The sequence below is a fragment of the Poecilia formosa genome, unplaced genomic scaffold (genome assembly GCF_000485575.1).
Source record: "Poecilia formosa unplaced genomic scaffold, Poecilia_formosa-5.1.2 Scaffold335, whole genome shotgun sequence".
NCBI classification, from domain to species: domain Eukaryota; kingdom Metazoa; phylum Chordata; class Actinopteri; order Cyprinodontiformes; family Poeciliidae; genus Poecilia; species Poecilia formosa.
Genome location: NW_006800274.1, coordinates 488,163 through 508,521, shown reverse-complemented (window position 1 = coordinate 508,521; position 20,359 = coordinate 488,163). Strand labels below are relative to the sequence as shown.

Sequence of the window (20,359 nt, the reverse complement as noted above, 5' to 3'; positions counted from 1 at the left end):
CTGCCGGGCAGCTGTAAAGTGCTGACGCGGAGATCGTTGAGCCCTACCACACATATGGCTTTACTTTCACAAGTCCATCATGCTTTTTCTTTCACTTCTTTTCAGGTAGCGAGACGCACTGTAGGCCGTCGTCCTTTAAAATCTGATTAAAGAGCCAATACAATGCAGATGAATACAGTGCCATGTTTTCTAAGTTGAGTAATTTTACTGTAACCGATGTTGATAAGCAGGAAAATATTTTGGTTTTCATGGGAGTGGCCACCAAATATGTTTCCTTATCTTGATCAGGGTTCTCTCTCTTTGGCTTTGAAAGGCAACACTGTGGGGCTGATGAAAGCCTTGCTTGGCAGCAATGGCTGTTTTCACTGAATGTCGACCATCTGTTGGATAAAACTATTCTTTTTAGAGCTCAACTCTAGTTCAGAAAGACCCTTTCCCGTTTGCTCCTGCTGAAAAGCACATGCAGTGGGACGCATTGCAAAAATGAAGGTTGTTTTTATCGTCAATGCAAATTGTTGGGAAGAGTTCTCAAATTAACTTTAGGCTGAAAGGTAATCTATCTCTGCGAGTTGCCTTTCAGTGGAAGGTGTTCAAGTTCATCCCAATGTCTTAGTTTAATGTTTCCTGGACAGTTTGAAGGGGTAATAAAGCTTGATGCATGGCTTCAGACTCTGGAGTGATTCATAAATAGTATATAGTATAACAGTATGATGCACTCAGGTCTCCTTTTCAATTGGTTCGCTTAAGCTTTAAGAAACTCATCCAAGTCCATCTTTGCCAGGAACAAAGACAGGCTTGAAAGACATCGGTAATGAAGAGAAAAGAGAAGTGGTAGTCAGTTTACTCCTGAGGCTTTTTTTTATTTTGCACTTTTGTTCTTTTTCTTGTCCAGTTTATGAAAAGGAGTTTTTCTCGCTGGGCATTTTGTAATTTTGTACTCAACATGAGTTATTTTGAGCCTCCCTTGGTGCTCTGCTGATGTTTTGCAGTCATTTTCTATGTTCTACTGTAAAATAATGTTATATGACTCCAATAAATCACATATGGTCATTTTTGGGCGACCAAGGGTTTAGGACACTGTCCATGTGTCTGAAACGAGGATCAGAACCATAATGAATGAAAAGATGTGGGTATGTGAAATTATATAATTAATTACATGTTATAAAATAATAATACTATTAGGAGTTAAGGGTGTTATATGAAAATTTATCTCCTTAATTCATCATTATTTCTGAGTTGAGGGGGAAACAATCTGATGCGCTTTAATTAGGAACATGGGTGTTAAAAGGTTTGCTTACAGATTCGATGTTGTGTGACAGCATGAGGAAACAGTGTACCGTTTCCAAAGTTATTAAGCACGCTGAAATAAATTGCAATAATAATACAGGTTGTTGTTAACCCCTATTATCCTCACTGTTTTTCTGTTAGCATGATATTTCTATCACTTTGCAAGAGCTTTAACATCTTACCTACTATAATCTAAACTGGTATATTGACAGAGTCACTAAATGTGCATAATATTAGCATTTTTATTTTAAAAAATACTACTTCACACTTTGACAGGTTGAGTTATCAAGTTTATTTGTACAGCACATTTCAGCATGAGGCAGTTCAAAATGTTTTGCATCGTAAAACTGTTACAGACACCATTTGTGAAACGAGTAATAAACCTTACCTTGTGTCAAATGCCATCATCAACGTTATCAATACAGCTATCCATCGACAGCTAAAAAAAGCAATCAATTGATACATTTTTAGTCTTTATAAAAGAAAAATCAAAATTTAAATTTTTTGAAATTTTTTTCTCTGGTTTACTTTGTATGTGTATAATTTTAAATAAATAAAAAAAGTAGTCTTTCCCAGCACTGTACGGCAGTGAGTCCCCCCCAATCATTAGAACATCTGAACACATACAGTTAATTTGACTTGTTGCATATTCATTTGCAGTAACTTAACAATCATCTGCAGGTTTCTTTGCGGATAAATCTCATGCTGCTATAACTCTTGCGCCGTTGATCACGGGAGCCACCAGAATGAGCTGCGCCAGGCATGTTTCACAGCCACGGACAAGCTGCGACAGCTTCGAGCAGTCACAGCGTGGGCTCCTTCAGGAAACGCTCGGTTTACTTTTCGACCGCTCCGAGAAGGCCCCAGAACTGCACGGTGTTGCAAGTGCACCGAACCACATGGAGCATTTGGTTCTGCTCGGCTTCAGGAAACATTGGCATTGAAGTGCAGTTATTAGATTATACAGCCTCTGTTATTTTAATGGAGAGAGGAAGGGATCGGGGGGGGGGCTCCCTTCATCTGTTCCTCACGTTTCACATGGGGCATAATAAACTTCTCACACCAATCCTACTTCAGGACTTCATCTTCAGTTTGCACCTATTAAAATGTAAGCGGTAGATTTCAAACTGGCTGCTTTTTATTATTACAATGAACACCAGATCCTAGTGTTTATAAGTCAGGAATATTGCTGGATTTGACCGTGGCCATGGTGTAAACTAGTAAAACTCGCTCGCCTGCCTGAAGGAGCATTCATCCCTAATCTCTGCATTGTGACGCGCATCCACCTTGTAGCAGGTTTACTGGAAGTTGGCCTACAGCTCACCGCTTTCATCTCCCTCTCTCCATCAGCACTTTCAGACAATGCTGAAGACGAAGCTAAACGTGCTGACGCTGAGGAAGGAGCCCCTGCCCACGGTGATCTTTCATGAGCCCGAGGCCATTGAGCTCTGCTCTGCCACGCCGCACGCAAAGAGCAGGACCCACACGGGATACAAGGTAGGATCACATGAGCCTGATAATCCTCAAATCCAACCCTGATCCGGAATGCATAATAGCATTAATACAGAGCCGTAATCCAAATGTTTTTCTTTTCCTTTTTACTCACAGAAGATAAATAATTTCCCCATTGTTGATTCTGCAGCGCTCTTTTGTCAGACTCTGTGTCTGGGTGAGCCTTTAGTTTCCCTGTAGAGTTTAGATCTAAAACATTGTGTAATTTAAACTCCTCTCTTTTTCTCCAGGTTCAAAACAGGAAGCACGCCGGTACAGATTGAAATGAAACTTCTTAACAAATTACCAAACGTCTTTGTGTGCTTGCCTGCCTTTGAGAGCCTCCTTCAGTGGGAGAATTTAGTTTTCTGTGACTTTCTGATTGAAATCTGGTGTGTCATTAGTAAACGTGATGAAAAGGGAGGTATTTCCCAACTTCTCCCCTCACTAAAATAAACCTTTTTTTTATATTTGGCAGCTTCTCTAAGAGGACAAAATAAACTCCCACTGGTATTATTGCCAGGAAACACAAACGTGGAACACACAGTCCCTATGCTTGTTGATGCTTGTGTTTGTTGGATCACTGTACAAGAGAAGAAGTTGAGCACATACGGATGACTACAAAACAAAAAAAAAGGAAAAGATACGGCGAGAGGCGCCTTTTTGGCTCTTTACAGAAACACCCTGAAGTTTTAATGTGACCCTTTGTGCTTGCAGAGCAGTGCAGTCCAGTCCAGCTCAGAGACACACGAGACACCCGGCAGCGTGTAGTTTTCAGGATTTTTATCTGCTGAAGATCAAGTAGTAGTGGCAAGAATTTCCTTGTGGCCCCTTTTTGTTTCACTCTGCTGCTGTAGTATCAGGACCAGATGCATTACCTATTCACAGTACATTGCTAAAGTATTAATACCACTTGATGTTTTTAACCGTTTGTTGTCCTATAAGCACAAACTTTTGGGTATTCAGTGTGACTGACCAAAACAAAGTAGTCAAAAATTATAAAGAGAATGCATATTAACCCCCTTTACTCTGATTCCCTTTGACATCCTGTTTAAACGATTGCCTGAAGAAGCTGTAGTCGGTCTACATGTGTATAATTTAATCTTAGTATAAATTCTGCACTTCTGTGAAACCTTCAAGGCTTCATCCGTTCCAGCTTTCATCCACGAGTTATTAGCCATTTATCGTTCTTTTTTATTATAGTAGTTATTCCATGAAAAGTCGTACAAACATTGGTATTTCCTCATCATGTTAGATGAACGCCTCTCAAAAGTATTCACGTCTCTTGCGGATACGAAAGCCAGATAGTGGAACTAGTTGAAGCAAAATATCAACATTGCTGTCCAAGCATGTTAAAATACGGAAACACACAGAGCTGTATCAACCGGATGAAGTATGTCGGAACCTTCTGAGGTTTGTCAGAGAACATTGGTGACAAAAAAAAAGCATAATGAAGACCTAAGAACACAGCAGAAATGTGAGGAACGAAGCTGTGGAGATGTTTCTAGGAGGAATATGTTGTAAAACTATCGTCCTGTCTGTAACCAGCAAATGGAAAGGTTATGGCACAACTACAGACCTACCAAAAGTCTTTTGCAGCCTACTGTCTTGGAAGGCTGAAAAGGTTTAGGCTGAACAATAAGACCGAATGTTACAGCCAGACTGGTGTGTAGACCAGTGTTTTAGATCAAAGCATATTTATTTGCTAAAGATCGACTATTTCAAGTCTAGACGTAAATCCAGTTGAGAATCTGTGGCAAGATAAAAACGATTGTCCACAAAGTTTCTCCATTTAATGTGACAGGACTTGAGCTATGGGAGAAGAATGGTCCAAATGTTCCATTATGAGACGTGCAAAGCTGGTGAAGAAATGGCAGGAACCACTTGCAGCTGTGTGTTTCTGCAAAGGATTGAATCACTGGAGAATAAATACAGACGCACCTCACATTTAATAGATCTTTATTGCTGCACCAAAAATCTTGAGTTGGGTATAAAATCCCGATAAATACATTAGTTTGTGGTTTTAATGTGACAAACTCTGAAAAAGCTTAAGGTGAATACTGTAAGACTGCGTTTCCACAGACATTCAGGTACGTTTTCATTTAATCAACAGTTTGAGGTGATATTGAGCTCCTGGCCAAAGTAAAACAGAGTTTAGAGCTTATCTGTAATCTGAACTCTAGAGTCTTTCTGTCAGATTACATGTCTGTCTGCTCATTTGATTGGGATGACAAATGAGCAGATATAGTTTAGTCTCTGCACACAGCTCACCTCCAGTCAGGACCTACAGGGAATCTTATTTTGTCCCTGTTAATTTTTTTTATTTTATTTAGATTTTATTCTCGTTTTGAAGTGCAATAAGAAAGATTTGTTTTTCATAATAAAATATTCAGTTCAAAGCCAGAAGGCAGTAAAAACTCGGGCGCAAGTCTCCTAAACGCTAGAGTGATGATGTGCGGTTTAAATCAGAAGTTAAATGTTGATCTACTGCTGAGGGAAATGTCTATATGACCCATGCGAATATTCCCTTGTAGACTTGGTGTCTCTCGCTGTACAGTGTGAATCCCAGCATTCACTCGTTGGCTGCTCCTCTTCTGACTCGCGGCTCTTTCCAACAGCACTGAAAATGCCAAAGCCACGTTGCTGTGGATACCACTACGTATTTTCAGTGTAATACCGGCCAAACAAACACGCGTTCTCGCTACAAAACAGTCTTCTTCTGTCTGCGGGCTACTACCTCGCATGCCGGCCTTTGTGCCTCGTTGTCTGGATCTGTTGTCCTGTGGAAGTTCCCATCTGAGTTCATACCTGTCTGTTTGAATGTCTGTCTGCCCACCTGCTCCTCTGCTTTACTACTCAAGAGACGTGGTTGTCTTTTGTGGCAGAAAACCAGCACAAACAAGGAGATTTAGTTCCTTTCTGAAATACTTGCCGGACTTCTCTGATTGATTTTTATATGCTGGAGCATAATAATGTTTCAGATCTTCTTTCTTTCACTTCCCTGTTTCTCCAATTAGTATTTCATGCTAACAGTTTACAGGAAGGCAGGATGGCAGGAATCGTCTACTGTCCTGTCTACCTACCAAGACCACCTCTTATTTTTTACCTCATTATTATTTTTTTTACACTCCAATAGACTTTGAATTGACACATTAAGTCAGGGTGCTTAAAAAGTTGCCAGTATAAGATAATAATGAAGGATGTGGGTTCAAGCATTGTGCCCTTACTCTAAATAGCCGCTTGGGAGAAAGTGTAATTGTTTCTCCAAGTATATACTGCAGAAACGATACATGCCACACTTTTGTCTATTCGTTGTGACTTTCCGTCTTTCTGTACTTTGTATTCTGATGTCAGACGAATGCTGGACGCCCTGTCTCTTCTCATTCGGTGAGGAGGAACAGGGTGCACAGCTGCAACATTTAGATGATTCGTAGCCCTGTAGGTTGAGACGACCGAGGGTTTCTTTTCTCCTTGCAAATGGTCTTGTCTTTTTCATTACTAGATACTCTTTTTAAAATCATCTTCTAGGTTTAGAGATAAAAAGGGAACAGATTATTAATATGTTAGCTTGCTTTTATAACTTTGACAGTGTCCAGACATCTCTGTATTATTTTGTCAGTGGGTAGGAAGGCACACATTTTGTTTACACACCTCAGTCCAAATCAGTTGATCTTGGCAACAGAGTAGGCAAGCAACGCATAAAGAATCAAAAACGCTTTGTTTGTAAGGAAACTAGAGCGTTGAAGGATTAGGAAAGAGTCCTGACTCCTGCTCACGATAATTACTCTGTTTTCATTGCTGGTACTGCAACTTGTCAGCAGCAGAGCCAGACTGAGATGGATTTCAGGACTGTACCGAAATCCAAACACTGAATCCGAGGCTCAGCCTCAGTATTTTTGAGTTAGTGACACCAAATCCTGGGCTTTTGACTCGGATACATTCTTGTAAAATTCAGGAAATTCCAACTGCATAAAATTGTATCTTTACCAGTTGGCTGTAATAAGTTGGTGGCTGCTAAGATACTTTGGATCATTCCGTGTCCAATTTTGGCAACTACAGATATTTCTCAAGTCCCGAATGAGTCGGTTCTGATCCTGCGAGCTATGTGTAGTTGGACGACTAGTGGCAAAAACAACGCCGCGCTTTTCATAGCGGGAAACATGTTTTTAGTTCTCTTATTGACGTGCGTCGCCAAGAGTTGCTCTTTCTTAGGAGCGACTTCAGTCAGTTAAAGTTTTCTCATGATAAACTTCAACAGATAGATTGTTCCTGCCAAGTATTTTATGGAAGTGTCTGCTCTTTTCCAAACTGTTTTCACTGACAGCTTCTCCTACAGAGCTGTTTGAAAACAAAGACCATGAGGCTTTCCAAATCCAGTCTTGGATTTCTATGACCTCCTTGCTTTGTCCCTTTTACTTCATGGTTCTGCCTTAAGAATTTAACTAGGAACCTCTCGTTACAGATCAATTTGGCCTGCGACGTGATACTAGGTGGTCCACCAAACTCAAAAGCCGTATGAGCTTGCAGATCACACACAGCTCCCATTGTGGAAAAATGAGTCTGGCTTGAAGCTTGCAACCATCAACTTTGAGGGATTTCCCCAAAGCCGAGCTTTGTCACAGTCGTCATGCCACTGTCCAGATGCAGTCAGTTGTTGTGCACATCATCAGGTCCGGCTGCTGGTCATCATATTTCTCAGATCAGTTAGACATTGGACGACAGCTGCTGGTGATGTTTTTGCTTTGATCACACTTGTTACAATTAATAGTGGTGATGGATGTGAGGGGCTGGTGGGATCCACAAGAATCAATTTGTAGGAGCAAGAAAACAGAAGTAAAGGATGATCAAAAATCTAAATATTTATATTGTTACCAAGCAAGTGTTAAAATGAATTAAAAAAATAAATAATTTTTTAAGGTTTTTAAGTCAAGTTTTGGATAATACCACATTATTGAAAAGGATCAATGTTGTTTTTAAAGTAAGTTTTGCTATGATCAACCTGGCGGGAGAAACTATTTTGAATATGTAAAAATAAATTAACTTGGAAACCTGGTATAGATTGTGTGAAAGAACCAAAAATCCAGTAGTTGTCAGTTCTTCTTATTGTTTAACCTTAATTAGGACAGTTGGTGTCAATTGGTTTTAATCAGCACTTTTAAGGCAACAAAGATGCTTCTGGGTAGTTTGATGTCATGGTTGAGAGAGCAAATGTGAGCTGTCTGAGGACCTCAGGAAGCAAAAAATAAGTCTAGTGGTAAGGGCTACGAAATAATGTGGCAGGAAAATGGACGCAGGAGGAAATGCAGATAGAGACCCGAAGAAACCATCCAAAACCATTCAAACTGAACTCCGTGTTCAAGGATCGTAACGTTTTTGTTTTTATTTTTCCATCTGCCACTCTTTGAATATAACTGGCTTCAGGTGGGCTGCAACAACAACAACAAAAACAAACCAGTCTGGAATTCACCATCATGTGTGTTAACAGCCCCCATAGAAACTGGAAGAATGATTTTTGGACTATTTAGAGAAAACCGGATATCAGGAGACAAACACCATACATATTGTAAAACAATGTAGTGGATTCATTTTAGCTTTTGTTGCTTTGCTGTGGCAAGTCATGAATCTCTGCAGAACACAATTATTTCTGAAGACTATTGAGGCATACTGGAGTAAAATATGCTGTCCAGTGTCAGAAAGCCTGTTAGTCACTGACCACAGGTCTTGGATCCTCTAACATGATGAGTCAAGCAAGCATGGAAAAAGAAAAGGATTGAACTATTTTTCAATTGTCTTTTGAAAATCCATGAAATGCTCTTTATAGCTTACACAATTTTCGTTTTGGGAAAAAATAAAAAAATACCAGTTAGTACTTGCAGATATCCTATTGTGAAGTAGACTGATTGTTGCCATCTTTGTTGTCCATGTCATTAAAAAGCAAGGCAAAATCTTATTTGTGCTAAATATTTGGAGAAGTACTTTGTGCCAACACATTTGTCTGGCTAGGCAATCTACATAGCTCTACAAATATGGTGATTTTTTTTTTATTATAAGGCACTCTTTTGTGGTGTGTTCAAGGAGAGTTCGCCATCGTTTTATGGACGTTGAAAGGTCTTTAAGGAAGGTGGTTTGTCTGTAAAAGCACCTTTCATGTACACCAAAAACAGGAGCCTGTTTGGACACAGGAACATTTCAACTCTCTGTGGTAGCACACAGATCGCCGTCACGTTCCAAAGTAAACCAGTTAATGCACGCTGTTCCATTTAAAATAAGAAACGAGAACCTCATCCAACACTTCATGCCATGACAAGCAGAGCCAGATGCAGTGAGCTGATTCAGTAAGTCTGAGTGGAATGTTAGCATGCTCCTGAGGAATGTTGCATTTCCAAACACTGGGATCTCAGTCAGAGGCTCCAGGCACAGGGGGCCAATTCAGGAAGCAAGCTAAGGTAATCTTCAGTCCTGACTGTATGCACGATCCATCTTGTCTAAACCCAGTTAAATTATACTTGGATTACATTTTAGTGCACAACTGTGGCTGGAAGGCTTAAAAATGAACAGGAATTTGGAGTTTTTATACAAACTCACAAATATATACGTGATATTTATAGTTGCATGTGAATGAATACAAATTTTGTTCAAACTTTCAAACTTGTATACATGTTTTGCACACAATGACATGTTGGAATCATTCATTCAAGCATCATTTTGATGGTGGCTTTCAAATGTTAGTTTCTCTGAAAACTTTTAATTGACACAAGACTAATGAAGAAAGGATTTTTTTTTTTTAAATACAGAAATGCGATATATCCAACACAATAATGGTGGAGACTGGTGACTAGACAGTTCTCCAGCAGGACGTCACTGTCTTGCCTCCAGTAGGGATGTAAGACACAAAAGGTCAAACAATCCTGACCAAACAAGGAGTTTATATTCTGCAGACTTACAGATACTGTTCAGTATGTCAACATTTTTGTCTTTAAGAACCTTTTTGAATTGAAATATAATATTCAAACTTTGGGTTTCTCTCAGCTGTAAGTCAAATTCAACATTGACAGAAAATATATCACTCTTTGTGTTTCAAATTTGGTTCACACTTTTAAATTACAGATATGAATTCACTTTTAAAGGAATATCCTCAGTTGGACGTTAAATGGCGGTCTCTTGCTGCCTGAAGTAATTGCTCGTTCATCTCTGTCTTTGTCAGTTGTGCTCCTTTGTTCTTTTGTTTACTGTAGAACGTCCCACCGAGTTCATTTTAGCTAAAATGGTACAGAAGGTTGTGGGATTGGGTACAGACTGTGTTTTGTCTCCACCATCTGTTTGCCCTTGGACTGAGCTCCAGAAACTATCTGAAGCCGAAACATTTTGCTGCTTTAATCATCACAAAGGGTCCGTTCCCAGACCAGATCAAGCTTTGCTGAAGTCTTTTCCCAACAGCTACATCCTCTTCTTATCTCCTGCATCTGTATTCACATCCCCAGAGTCTCTCTATGGGGACAGGTATCTCTTCACTGAGCTCTCTTTGTGTTTCTTCCTCCACCGCCTGCTTACTTCCCGTCTGTTTGCTTCCTTTCTGTGTTAATAGCTGATCCAGCTGTTGCTCCAGCGGCAGCAGCTGCCCAACTGCTACACCTCTCATGCACATGCAGGCATGCCTCTATACAGACAAGTATGCCCTCATCCCGACTTAGACAGACGCACTGTCCGAGTGTGCCAGGATGTTTCCGTCTCTTCCCATCGGCTCAGTGGCCAAGGTGCGGATGTTTATCCTGCCTCCCCTTGTATATGTGTCTCACTTTGTTTCTCCCCATCTGTTTCCAAAACAGTTTCCCTTCCTTACCTCCTTGTAAGTCAGTTTGTCCTGAGCCATTTGGAAAAGTAGTGGTTTCCATTCATTGTTGCATATTAATCCAGTGAGTCATAAAAAGAGTCAAATTTCAGATTTACTTGCTCCACTTACCAGAAAACTTAGAGGACATTCTTCTGATTTGTGACCAAAACATGTGGAATTGTAGCAGTGAATCGTTTGCTGCATTTATCTTGGGATCAGTGAATATCAGGCTTACTTGCCCGTCACTACTGTGATTGAGGAATGTCGTTTTAAACAGAAGCCAAAACTAGTTTGAACAGTAGATTTCACCAATTGGTGGAAAAAACAAAACTGTTAGTATTCTAACTAAAATTGCTGCTCTAGATGCTTGAAGGCCACCCTGATGGGCTTAGTTCTCACCGTCTCCAGCATAATCTAGCATGCAGACAAATAAGTCTGAAACATCTAGTTTCTCTGCTCAGTCTTTTGAACGTACAGCTCCGCTCAAGTTTTATAGAATGTCTAATTTGGCTTTATGAGGTTACACCCTTTAGATGCTGCGACTTCTTTCGTTTTACTGCTTTTTGCTATATTTTAACCGAGCTTTGCAAAGAGAGCCAACTTGCGCCCGTGGCTGAGCACAGCCGCAAACGTGATTGTTTAATGCAAAGTTGACTGAATTAATGGTGAACACGAGGGTGACCCCCGACCTCACCGCCCTCTCCTCCTCGCCCCAAACTAAAACTTTTGCTGCTTAGCCAGCAGTTCCAGTTTAAAGCAAATAGCTGTTTTTGTTCCATTTATATTGCAATATTGCCACAGATTTCCCACACAACGTTACTATGTATGTCAGCTGCTTTGGAAATTACAGCTCCCAAATATAGGGTGATTGACAGCATTTGATTATTTACAAAATAATGTTTGCTGAGTCCAAACTCCTTCATTGGCTCCATAGGCGCTGGAGTATCCAAGACAAAAGACAAAATCCCCCAAATGACACTCCTTCCAGGACACTTTCTAGAAACCCTAACAGCTGCTGTTTGGTGACCAAACACAGATGGTCAGAGCCTTTCCTCCTACATCTTGAAGCTACAAAGAGGCAACTTTCTAACTTTCCAGAGCCAAATCTGTGTGTGGCTGGTCCAATATGTAGTTGGTTTCGCTCAAACTTACACAGCAGCTTGTCCTTCCTTCCTGGCAATTAGAGGTCATTTCATGTCCCTTCAACCAGATTATGATGCCTCCCACCTTGTCCACGTGGCACTGGATGTAGATGTTTCCACCCACATCTGGCGGTGGTGGCAGCCATGTGAAAGAGGCTTCCTGTCTCTTCCTGTTGAGTGTTGTTTTTCCATTTGGAATCTCATAAAATCCAATTTCCTACAAAGAGAACTGGCCAAACTATCTGAGCCAACAACTGGGGTTAAATTGCCACGGGCGACCCTGTCAAGGTGATATAGTGCTGGACCAGATGGCCTCCGTGTATATGGCGGTGCTCACTTTCTCCATTCCTCACATCAAAAATTAAACAAGCAATGAATGACTTATCGATATTTAGTTAGCCACATATTTTCTCTTTAGCTGAAGCTAAGTAGATGACTACACAATGGCTACTCGGGATGCGGCAGTCAGAAAATTTCGGCTACTGATATTCAATGTTAATGTCTTTATTGATATTTCTAGTAATCAATAATTAACAATATAATATTTATTTCCCCACCTTTCAGACACCATGAAAAAGTGACCACTGAAATCGTCTCTGCGCTTCAGTTCATCACCCCACAGTCCTGCGATCCATCAGTTCCACAGCCACATGACCCCTGGCCAACTCCCACTCCTCCCCCCTCACTGCAACAAGATGGAAATAACCATTAATATCAGTCCAGTTTTACTTATAGGATCAATGCCCACAACATGGGTAACATCAGCTGATACTAATGTCAAACTAGATGTATCCTGCATCCATAATTGATAACTTAAAAAAAAAAAAAAACCTAATTTTTCTGAAAAGGTCTCAGTAGTTTGGTACATAGTGTAAGAAATGCTGTGAAATTTGAAATTAATAGATGACAAATGCACTGTATTATACCGAAATGGGAAAATCCCTGTGCAACAGCAGCAATTTGACAAACAAAGTAGGTTCAGATTTATTAAGACGGTTATGTTTGAAAACACATACATTTTCTATGCTCCCATGATCCAATATATAGGGTAACTTAGCCCAAGTAAGGCCATCATTATTGTCTCAGCCATATAGAAAATAGCATAGAGTATTGTGTACTTTGTTTAGTATTAGAATTGCGTTTAAATGTTGTTTAATTTATTCATACATGACTGAAATCATCATAGGCCCAGAATTACTCATACGGCTGGCAGATTAAAATATTTTATATTCATACAAGAAATTTGTTTCTGAAAGAAGTGAGACGGGCAACAAATTTAAAGATAAAAAAAAAAATCTAAAAGGTGTATAAATGAAATATTTAATGTGTTGAAAGTGTATACCCTTCTCAGCAGTTGTTGGGATGTTTTATTTTCTTTTACATTTCACCAAACTTTTATTATCGGACTGATACTTTAATGATTTATCTTGATGATTAGCTCATAGTATTTATGGCTGGAGGGCTTCCTACCCGTATCTTTGGCTCCCTTAGCAGATTCTTGGCGAGAGTCGAGTCAGGAATCTGGCTGGCCCACTCTGAAACTTTAATATTACTTTGAGATAGAAACCTTCCAGTAAAATTCAAAAATTCTTTTAAGGTTCGATGAAATGTCGGCTTAACTCTCGTTGATGTTGATCACCTACGTTTTGTGTTGCAGGTGCCTCTTTGAGATTTTCCTACTGTTGCGAGAACAGAAAAGGAAAACTAGAGTCAGTAATAGTGCCCACATGTTTCACCACACATGCAAATGTTTAACTCTCCTCCTCCTCCTCCTCCTCCTTTGTTACTCTCGCAAACATTCTCGCCGCTTTTCTCTGTTGTTTTTGTGTCTCGTCAACAAAGCAGGTCTGTATGGCCGTTTCGTGTCACGTCTAGACCGGCATTCCATTGAAAATTTACTGGGACATTGTTTTGCTTTTTTTTTTTTTCTCTGCCCCTCATCCTGTCTATTTTTCTGTCAATTTTCTTTATAGCATTCTTTCTAGTTGATGGCCTCGAGGGCTCCTCTTCTGTAGCCGATCTTTATTTCCCAGTGTTTCGCTTTAAGTCAACGTGTTTGCTTTGATGGAACACTATAGAAGGCAGGCCATTGATAAAGGTATAGTACAGTAGAGGATATAAAGGAAGAGGAGGGGGGCGATGGAGGGAAAGAGAAACAGATGAGTAAAAGAAAGTGTTTTAAGACAGGGGAGACACTGGAGTGGAACAGAAACAGATGGAAAGTTTAAAACGAGGGGAGAGCTCTGCGGTCCTGTGCGTTGATTTAAGCTGCCTGCCTGACTTGTCAGCACAGAAACAACTGGTGAACAGACTGACGGAGTCGAGGAGAGCAGATGTGTCCCTGCTGGTGATGGATTGATGGATGGATTTTTTTATTTTTATTTTAATTTAATTTTTTTTTTGATGAATTTCCTGCCAGAGCTGGACTGCTTTTCTTCATGAGTTATTCTCAGCCGAGCATCTGGTTTTAGGCCCTGAGATAATTAAATAAGATCAATTCTGCTCTATAACTGAGATCATCTCTCTTCCCTCTCTGCAGAGATCAGAATGCAAGTTCTTAGTTAATGTTCTTCATTGTTACAGTATGTCGTGAATGTATCGTCATCACAATGTCGATGTGAGCAATATTTACACAGCAACAATTGTTGGCTGAATTACCCCAAGCCATATGAAATTCAGCGTTTTTTTATGCTAATGTAATATTTGGCCGGGTGGACGGTCTCACACCAAACACTATTGACGTGGCTCAAAATGGTAAACGTCCATCGGTGATGAAGGCATGAATGAAAATGAGAGGAAAGAAATAAAGAATTGCCTCTTATTATGTTTGGCGTGATTCGTAGAAACCAACCTGACGCTCACACGCTCCCTCAGATTCACTGTAGGAGTTAACAAAACCATAATTAGTCTCAGATTCACATCTTCAGCTTGCCTCCAGACAGATTGTGCACAGACCCACTCAGTGCCTCTGTTAGGGTTTCACCAGTTCTGCATCTAGTGTCACATGCTAAAACAAAAATGTGTTTTTAATTGAAAAATGATCTTGTACATTCCTTCCAGAACTGAGTTTTTTTTTTTGTTCACAAACTGAAGCAGAGGGTTTTCTTTTGTTTGAAAAGTTTAGTTTCAAGATGAGTTCTTATTTTAAAATACCGATTTAGTCACAGGAAGTGTTATTTTAATGTACGTGAAGGTTTATGCTGCTTGCATCTTTACTATTGTTATCTGCAGTATATTCAGGGTGTTATTTTTTTAAATATTTTTTTTTAAAATAAAACAAACGTACACACATCTAACTTTGCAATCAGTGATAAGTATGCTTATATGCTATATAAATAATTTTAGGGTTGATTGTCTGCTCTCATGTCCTGTAAACTCAAGTGCATGTTTAATTGTGAACATTGCATTGGCTTTACCCATTGTTTTCTTCAGTTTTTGTTTTTCTGACTTGTATAATTTTTCTTCTCACTTTACGTTAGAACATTTTTTTTAAGTTGAACTCAGTTAAACGTCTCTGCTCTGCTTTAAATTATATGTTAACACATTTACACTACACACCAGAGCAAAACAGGCTAATGGATTTGTTTAACTTGACTTATAAGCACTTGTTATTGAATCTTAATGATGGTACTAAAATCTCTGTTTATTGCTTTCCATCTTAGCGTGAGTCGTTTCCTAATCTGCCTCTTCCTCCTTTCCCTCCTCATGACGACTTCTCTACTTTCCTTTCCTCTTTGTAATGTTCTCCTTTCTTAACACTTGTTGGGTGGTCAGATAAAAAAAAAAAATCTTGCTGCGAAACAATGAAATTCAGTAACTATTAACCACCTGTTTATCTTTGGTCTGATCTTAGAAGAGCAACAACGCTCTATTTATTTGACTTGGAAACCATAAGTGGTCAAACAAATCCATGTTTACTGTCTTCTTGTTCACGGTTCTCTTGGAGAAATTTCTTTTAACCACAATTAAATATCAAACAGCAGAGCCTGAAGCTACAGTCAGGGTAAATGGAAATGGCCTGTTCTTGCATAGCGCTTTAAACCGCAGTCGGTCTTTCACCCTTTCATACACACGTCCACACACTGGTGATGCTAAGCTACATTGTAGCCTCAGTTGCCCTGGGACAGAGTGACACTGAACTGAAAACTGCATCTACCTTCTGTTCTTTGGTTTTTATTGTCTAAAGGTTTGTAACAGGTTCTAAAATTGTTTAATTCTAAACTCAACAATGCAAAATCACAGTTAGATTGAACCAGGTATAAAATATTACAGGTTTGCTTTGTATGGCTATAACTGAAAAAAACAAAAAAAAAAAAAACTAGATATTTAAAGTAAAAAATAAGATAATTAAAATATTTTTTTCTTTAAAACCCTTAAATTTAAAGGGATCCACTTTCTTTGTACAATGTACTGCTGTTGACAGCTGACACTCGGCGTAATGGCTGCACTGAATAGTCGTCTGCCTCAAGTGAAAATGAGGCACTAGCTGACAGCTGTGCTGTCTGGGTGTCCCACTGTTGCGTGAAATAGAAATTACTGATGTTCTGCTGCAATCTGGTAATCTAAGAGACTTGTGTTAAAATGGTTATAAGGCAATTCTTTGTTATATTTGGTAGAAGTGGTAAAAAAAATATACAATTTCATGTTTTTCCCCCGTCAAACTGCTAAAGCACATTTCCTGTTTCTTGATGATGCTTTAAATAATACAGCTCTGCAAAAATAGTGAAGTGAAACTGCCCTGTGGTTCCTAGAAACAGGAACTTGTTAGGGCATGTGTTAAAACTTCTCGACTGCGGATCCGTTTGTGCACTGATTACATTTAGACGGGAAATTATCCCGAATGATTTAGAGCATGGAGAACATATAACGATTACAGGTGTGGATGGTATTTTATAATCTAACTTTACATTCAGTTTCATTCATGACCACCAATTTTCTTTAGAGAACGTCTGAGGTCTTTGCAGAGCAGCTGGACTCTTATGACTATCCAGCTTAGTGCACTGTGTTTTATTTCGGGGTAATGTAGTGAGGGGGCTAGTAAGCAGTCATGCACACAGCACACTTTCCAAACTTTTACGTGTAAAAATAATAAATTAAAATCAACACATGCATCTAATTTCTCCCACTTGATAATTAAGTGCTAACTTGAGTCTATCACATGAAATCCCACCAATATACATTAAAATTTGTAGTAGTAACATGACAAAATGCAAGAAATTTCAGGTGGTGTCAATAATTTAGTTAATATTGCATGTTGTCGAAATCACAAAGAGCTTTTTTTTTTTTACATAGGAATTATATTTCGAAGTACATTTTTTTTTTTTTGCTTAACTCGAGCTTTTGCAAATTTTTGAAGGCTGGTGGGAAATGTTGCACTCTGCCGCACTGAGCGGCAAACCTTGACAAGAGACGATCAGACTGACTGCTTGATGTTGATGTGAAAGGTCGCATTCAGTCACATATCTGAGCAGAGACTGAACAAAGTGAAGGATGGCTCCCAAACCCATGCTGTGGCTCCATTTTTGTCTGAAGCTGTCTTCTCTCAGTGAGCTTTGTTTTGTAGATTCGATCATCTGAGTAACACAATATACACATTTTAAGGACTTCACTGGTTTACACAAAGCCCTCAAGAGTTTTTATCACCAAGACCAGACTCGCTACATTTTGCAGATGTGCATTGAGCCGTGCAGGCCACTTGCTCTGTAAATGTTTACAAAAATGATACACATCTTTTCGTAGCAATTCACATTTAGTACTGCACTCATGTTGTCTGCAGCCGTGTGTCAAACGTGGGGTGGGAGCCAACTGTAATGAACTCCAAGAGTTCAGGAGTGTCTCCCTGGCCTAGAATAAACACAGACGGGGGTAAAAACAGTTTAAGTTTTGAGGCTCCTCCTCTGTGTATTTTTATAAAACCATAAAGAACAGTATGCAGAGGAGTGCATAAGTCAGCCATTATTCCTTTGCAGCCTTCAGATTGGCCTCGCTCCCAAAGAAATCTCCAGCAATGTTCTTTTTTTTTTTTTTCTCTTTCCTCTTATCCGTCTCAATCTTCTGAGTCTGTCGCTCTCCTGTTGCGTGGAGTTCTGTTTAACATACCTTTTTTTATTTATTCCGACCATTTAAGTAAATAATACACATACAATTGCTGTTAGAAAAGCCTAACCTTGTAGAGCCCTTCAACGGTGAATACTTGAAAATTTGTTTTTGTAGTTAGTTGATCCAAAGATTCTATCATCTGCTGCAATTTTTCACTTTGAATTTGAATTCCCTCCAGACTGATACGGGAGGTGCTTATTTATCATCAGTATTCATACTCCAAATATTGAGATTCTGACCCACAAAATACATGTGCTAGTGATCTTGCCTGTCACTCGTGATGTATTGAAGCTCTGCTAAAAAGCCAAACAAACCGAGACGATGAGGAAGTTGTGCCAACACCAATAACTTCAACAGTTCTTGTCCTATTTTCATCTGTCTATGCCTGTCATTTTGTATCTCCTTGCAGAGTTTTGTAAAAAAAAAATTGTGCTAACATAATTTAATTTTTAACTTCGATTTATGCAGATATCATTCCATAGCCCACTGTTGGAGTTCCTCTCAAGGGGTCTTGACCTTGGCCCAGTCCTTTTTCAGTAGCAAACCTTCACTTTTCACTACAAGAGGCACTCATTGAAACCAACAATTAAATATAAGCACTGTCTCTCAAATGCCCGGTATTTGACCCCCTTTTTTATTTAAATGACACAGAGAATTTGAAGAATACTTTCGTTTTTGTTAAATATTTTAAAGAACAAAAGAATTTACGAGTATTTGTTTGTTTCATTGCTGCAGGTGACCTACCTGGGCAAGATGACAATCTCCGGGACCCAGTTCCTGTCAGGCTGCACGGAGTCAGCGGTAGTGAGTCTGGTGGAACGTCGTGCCTTGGACCAACAGCAGGGCACCAGTCCCTCGAGCAACTCCCTGCTGGAAATCCGCCCCTTCCAGGTGCGCCTCCACCACCTGGATGAGCGCGGCGAAGTCTCTGTAACCGTGGACGCCTACCAGGTGGCGCGCATCGCTTACTGCACCGCCGACCACAGTGTAAGACCCAACATATTTGCGTGGATCTACCGGGAGATCAACGACGACCTGTCCTTCCAGATGGATTGTCACGCCGTGGAGTGCGAGAGCAAACTGGAGGCCAAGAAGCTGGCGCACTCCATGATGGAGGCCTTCCGAAAGACTTTCCAAAGTATGAGCAGCGACGGGCGCATTCACAAGAGCGGCTCAACAGACGACTTTGCCGAAGACTCGTCCACGCCTGACGACTCAACCCCAGATGACGGTTGAAGTCGAAGGCGCTTACGTTCTTGATTTCTGTTCTGACAAATTGAGGGGGTGACTGGATGGACAGAATAACTGCTCTTATTCGTTTCCCCTGTCGTCCCCTTATTATTTCAAATTTGGTTAAAAAAAATATATATATATATATATCTCCACTGTATGAACCAACATGCCCAGGATGATGAAGTAGCCTATAAATTGAGTGAAGGAAAGGCAGATGAAACGGTTTAAATAAAGACCTTACAGACATTGAAGTACTCTATGACCCTCATGAGGGTTTGAAGGCCTACAAAAATGCTACTCATCATTTCTTGTTCAGCTTCTGTTATTCTGCACCTCTCAAAGCCTGTCTGTGGTGCATTTTTTTTTTTTTTTTACCACAACACAAAGCAATTTTTTTTACCCAATGCCATACTAACCTTTTTGTTCTTCTTGCCATGTAGGGACCAAACCAGAGTAGATAGGTGGCCTATTTTAGGTTCACACTCAGAGTTTAGAGCCGGCGATGATTCTTTAGCTGTTTCTCTTTTGAAATATTTTTGCCTTCGTAACAGCAAATACTGATGAGGAGGGGGGGCGTTCACTAAGGTTACCTTTTGTGATCCCCAAAAAGTGGTCACTTAGCTTGAATGAGAGAGCGACAACGTGTGTCTCTGTTTTATTGGTACTGAAAGATACAGAGTGTCTGTAAGACATAATGAGAAATAGATTATATTTTAGAAGTTCTCACTGGACTAGAAGCCTGGGCCGGTCTGAGACACCTTAATCGTCTACATCTGACGTTTGTTTTATGTAAACCAAAATCCAGGCTACATTTTGCCTGTCAGATTATGTGCCTCACTTTCCTGTCTTGTCTCAGTGGCGTGTGTGCTTTTTATGTTTTTCTTTGTATGTACAGTAGGTGTCGATGCTTACTTTTCCTCTGTATGTATATGCATGAAAATGCAAGCTTCTGGGTGCGAGAGAGTAGAAAGACACGAGGAGTAAGTGTATGAAACGGTGGGGATCGTGTTTTTTTTTTTTATGTTTGAAGAAGTTTCTCAAAATCAGACATGGTACTGTGACCATTTGCTACATTTCTCTCTTTTAAAAAAAAATCGTTATCATACACTATCCAAGCAAAACCATGAGTCAGAGCGGGCCAGTCGCCGACGTGGTCGGACCCTGAACCGCAGTCGTCCGAGTGAACAGCTCACACCTCCTGGCCGCTGCTGAATGTATGAGTCCATCGTACTGTGAGCACGTCATATCATGCCCAGTCACTCCAGGCTCCACAAAC

At 40.0% G+C, this 20,359-nt stretch overlaps 1 protein-coding gene across 1 annotated transcript in view; it reads left to right on the top strand.

Moving 5' to 3' along the window:
• pid1 (phosphotyrosine interaction domain containing 1) overlaps positions 1-20,122 on the top strand; it is a 29,604-nt gene extending 9,482 nt beyond the window's left edge. Inside the window, exons 2-3 of the mRNA XM_007573624.2 lie at positions 2,638-2,784; positions 18,586-20,122. Of these exons, the coding sequence (XP_007573686.1) occupies positions 2,638-2,784; positions 18,586-19,086 (648 nt within the window). The 3' untranslated portion in view covers positions 19,087-20,122. The remainder of the gene's footprint in view (positions 1-2,637; positions 2,785-18,585) is intronic.
• The last annotated feature ends 237 nt before the right edge of the window (positions 20,123-20,359 follow it).